A 4,460-nucleotide genomic window follows, 5' to 3' on the forward strand; every position below is an offset into this window, starting at 1 on the left:
AGCAGCAGCGTTCTGGATCAGCTGCAGCTGTTTGATTGATTTATTAGTCAGACCTGTGAAGACGCTGTTGCAGTAAAACAGAGAAAAATCAGAAACCATAAGAAATTAAAGTAATATATTTTGTATTAGGTTTAGCTGGCATGATAAAAAGCTCTGAAACTTCTAACTTAAATCTTATTTTCTTCACAACAAGCAACCATAACTTTACTAAAACTGCATCTCAGTTGCAGCTATTTCAGGATTTTTATTTTCACAATACACTTACTTACCATAGGTGTTTGGAAAACCCCGGAAATCTGTTGCATTGCAATTGTCGAGGAGGATTCAGAGGCTCCGATGATGGCATGAACAGAAGAACAGTTTTTCCTCCAGGTGTTTTCCTCTCCGTTCATCAGACCCATTACTGCCCGTGTTGAAGGCAGTGTTGAACCGCAACTATCAAATATCCTGTATCCAACAGAAACATCGGGAAGCAGGTCGCTGCTGTTGTTAATTTCTTCAATGGCAAATATCATTGTTTGCACAAAACGAAATTCTCTCAGATTGATCCTGGGGGAAAAAAGGAGTGGGGTGGGGGAGAAAGTGTTTTACATTCATGGACAGGAAATAAAATTTCAGAATAACAGTCTGCTTTACCTGGAGCATTTGAAAGGTTCTGGTGTTTTGTATCCTGAGAGAGAGGACATTGAGATTTGACTATAGATGGAAAAAGCCCCACCAATAATAATATCCCCTTCCTTTGATAAGAGAGAAACCTCTGGGCTTCCGTACATCTCACAGATACTGTCGTTCTCCGCCTTAAAGAATCGCAGGATGACAATCAACAGTGATATTACGCAAATCCAGTCACCCATCTTTCAGAAAGAGATCTGGAGTCAGTCCTGGCGACTTCTCCTATTAGTGTCAAGGTGATTTATTTCTGTAAGAGGATGGGCTTTGTACTTATATGATGATGAGGATGACGATGATGATGGTCCTCATCAAATCAGAGAAATGTCATGATTCATTTACATTTGATTTGACATGAAATATTTGCAAGGTGCCAAATCAAGAATAGACAAGAATAGCATTACTTGTTAAAGAGACTTTTTTTGTATCACAATTTATTTAGCAATTTTTCCATAACAATCTGTGATTCAATCGTGTCTCATAGAGTCATAGTAAAAAGATATTTTCAAAAGCAGCCTTTCTTTAAGAGATACATATGAATATGTTAAAATGTATTTAAGGAGGTTTTTTTTGTCTGTACTTACTGTTGTTGAGCTTTTCCACTTTGCCTTAATGTTGCGATCTCACATTGTTGCGATCTCACATCGTAACATTAACAGTTTTAGTCAATTTCATTGAGTACCGGTGTGTTGTGAAATCATGGACTTTACGAGGCCATAACTCAAATCTTAGTCTCTTTTTTTTTGTTGGCTTCCAGTTCATTTTAGAAAATACAATTCAAGTTAAGCAGTAAGTGTTAAGACCTTTCATCGTTTCATAGACAATCTCACTTGTTTTAATTTTTAAATTCAATAAGTTCAGCTCTTCAACCTAATTGAGAAAATCATGTGGGATTATATTTGGCAATTTTCATATAACTTAGATAATTATTACATTATTCATAGTCCTGGAATATTTAAATGTTAAATTATTTTCATTCAACCGAGAACACTGTTTAAATCTTAATAGGACATGCAACCCTCCACCATCTCCACCTCCCCAAATATAACAAAAGGATGCCAAAGGAGTCTTTGTTTAAAAAAAGTTTTAATCGTTTTCATCCACATTTTAACGGACAAAAATTATTGACACTTTTTCTGATGACCAAAAAATCCTTTATAATTGTTGACCAGCTTTTTAAGATGTTCCACTGATATAATAAAGATTTATTTTTTTGTGGTGAATCATGTCTTTGTAAAACGAAGTTTCAAGGCATTCTTTACAGATTATTCCCTCAAGAGATTCTCCATCAGATTCATGTCTGGACTTTGTTTAGGCCACTCCAAGACACTACTATTACTTCCAGTCAGAAGATTTTTTTTTTTTTTTTGTAAAATGAAAACATTACTTTGGCCTAATTTTGCAAGGTCTGTGGATTCTTTCTGACTTGGTGTATCTACATTCCTCTTTTTGTAATTCTCTGTGGCTGTGAGAATGTCAGGGTTATTCAGCAAAAGCAGATAGTTAGCCATCATCACTCCATGCGTGTTATTTTCTATTTGACACTGGTTTTGTACAGTATTCAGATCTATTTAAGCTTTAAGGTTTATACTAAAAATATATATAACTGTTTACAGTTTAATGATAAATATTTACAAAACAGAAAGAGATATATCATTATGATGGATGCCCTTCAACTACAACCAACTGTGAAATAAAACAAAATAATAAAATATTTTGTACATGAGAAAATATTTTTGTAGCATTACAGTACATTTCACATTACAAAAAAAGAGATCTATTTGTCTTTTTTATATATACAGATATGCAGTTCCTATAACAAAGAAACTGCAAAATTTGTAAAAGTAAAGCAAAGATTGTGTATCATATGAAACTAACTAGTGTTGTGTTTTTCCCAGCAGGTGTTTCTTTGTGTTCAGCTCAGGCCTCACAACTAGAATAAAGCATTTCGGTGCAAATATACAAAACAGTATCCCATAACTTGATGCTAGAATAGCAAATATCTCCACAGCTACCGTGAGATTTCCAGGAGAGCTGACATAAGCTGGGATGAAGGTGATCCACACGGCACAGAAAATCAACATACTGAAGGTGATGTGTTTGGCCTCATTGAAGGTATCTGGCAACTTTCTGGCTAAGAAAGCAAGGACAAAACACAGCAAGGCAAGGAATCCAACGTATCCCAACACAGCCCAAAAGCCAACAGGTGAACCCAGAGCGCACTCGAGAATTATCTTCTCCATATAGTACTGGAGGTTTTTTAAAGGAAAGGGGGGATTTATTGTTAACCACAGGATGCAAATTATGACCTGTATAAAAGTGAAAAACAAAACAGTGAGTCTCTGCTGTGCAGGCCCAAACCATTTCATCACATTGCTGCCTGGAAGTGTAGCTTTAAAGGCCATCAGGACCACGATTGTTTTCCCAAGAATACAAGAGATGCAGAGGACGAAGGTGATGCCAAACGCTGTGTGCCGCAGCATGCAGGACCACTCGGTGGGCTGGCCGATAAAGGTTAAAGAACACAAGAAACACAGAGACAAGGAGAACAGCAACAGGAAGCTGAGCTCAGAGTTGTTTGCCTTCACCAGTGGAGTGTCCTTATTGACTAAAAACAGTGTGGCTACTATTAAAGTTAGCACAACGCCGAACAAGGTGAAAAATATCAGTATTTTGCCCATAACTTCAGTAAAAGAGAGAAACTCAATTTCCTTTGGTAAACATGCATCTCTGTTCTGACTGGACCAATATGCTTCGGGGCACTTTTTGCAGTCAATAGAATCTGTAATAAAAATAATGTTTTTCTTTTTAGTATTGCAGTTCAATAAGTCGCACTCTTACAATATTTACCAATGACTGTATCATCGCTAGTTTCAACATAATACACACACTGTGGCAGGCAAATTGTGTGCACATATTACTGTAGTTTATGTCTGTGTTACCTGTCGTGTTGCTAAATTCTCCAACCGGACACGGCACACAGTCAAAGCAGCACACGGGTTTTCCTTTTTGAAGGACTTTATGGGTTCCTGGACGACAGCTTTCACTGCAGACTGACACAGGTAGCTGGAATAATAAACATGATGAGAAAAAAGGGCTTTGTTAAATATTTTTTTAAAAGTGTGATCAGATTTTATTGTCAAGAAAAATCTTTACCTCTTTTGTCCCCCCTGGCCACATTATAGCATCTGTGTTAAGAACAAACCTCTTGCCAGAAGGTAGCGAGGCGTCATAGTAGCCAACGGGTCTAAACTGAACCGATCCATCCGTTCCACGTTGCCAGTTCACCACCTCATACCTGGCAACAGCAGCTCCAGTTTGATCAAACCACACTCTGTCCCCGTTCTTAACGGTGAAGTTCACGTACTTTAGAGCCTCCACTACCTAAAGAGCAATCGACACTGCTTATTTTAACATTGTTAGTTTTACAACTATAGTCCAAACAGTACAAGAGTAATGACTTATTTTTATACCTCCCATGGCTTCATTTCCACAGCCTTTTTACATGCTTGACCCTCTGAACACTTCAAGATGCTGTGCAGAGAATGTGATATTGCGTAGACGGCTTTATAGATATTGGTGGAGTACCTTAGTTCTTCCACATCATCGTCATTATTACTGAGCTCCGCTAAATCCTGATTGGCTTTGCAAGGTTTTTGACTCTTCTCCGTGTTTGTCCCGTTGCACAGGAATTCTGTTTCCCAGAAACCTCTAACCAGAAAATCCTCCAGGCCACTGATATTGGCCTTTTGCACTGCAAAGCCCAGAGCACCTCCCAGCACACTGAAGCT

At 37.8% G+C, this 4,460-nt stretch overlaps 1 protein-coding gene across 1 annotated transcript in view; it reads right to left on the reverse strand.

The window, feature by feature from the left end:
• Positions 1 to 2,508: 2,508 nt before the first annotated feature.
• Positions 2,509 to 4,460, reverse strand: part of LOC103148103 (extracellular calcium-sensing receptor-like) — a 3,534-nt gene continuing 1,582 nt past the window's right edge. Inside the window, exons 2-5 of the mRNA XM_007566731.2 lie at positions 4,143 to 4,458; positions 3,826 to 4,053; positions 3,612 to 3,735; positions 2,509 to 3,451 (exon numbers count right to left, since the gene is read on the reverse strand). Coding sequence (XP_007566793.1) covers positions 2,547 to 3,451; positions 3,612 to 3,735; positions 3,826 to 4,053; positions 4,143 to 4,458 — 1,573 coding nt within the window. The 3' untranslated portion in view covers positions 2,509 to 2,546. The remainder of the gene's footprint in view (positions 3,452 to 3,611; positions 3,736 to 3,825; positions 4,054 to 4,142; positions 4,459 to 4,460) is intronic.

Source organism: Poecilia formosa, unplaced genomic scaffold (genome assembly GCF_000485575.1).
Source record: "Poecilia formosa unplaced genomic scaffold, Poecilia_formosa-5.1.2 Scaffold197, whole genome shotgun sequence".
NCBI classification, from domain to species: Eukaryota; Metazoa; Chordata; class Actinopteri; order Cyprinodontiformes; family Poeciliidae; genus Poecilia; species Poecilia formosa.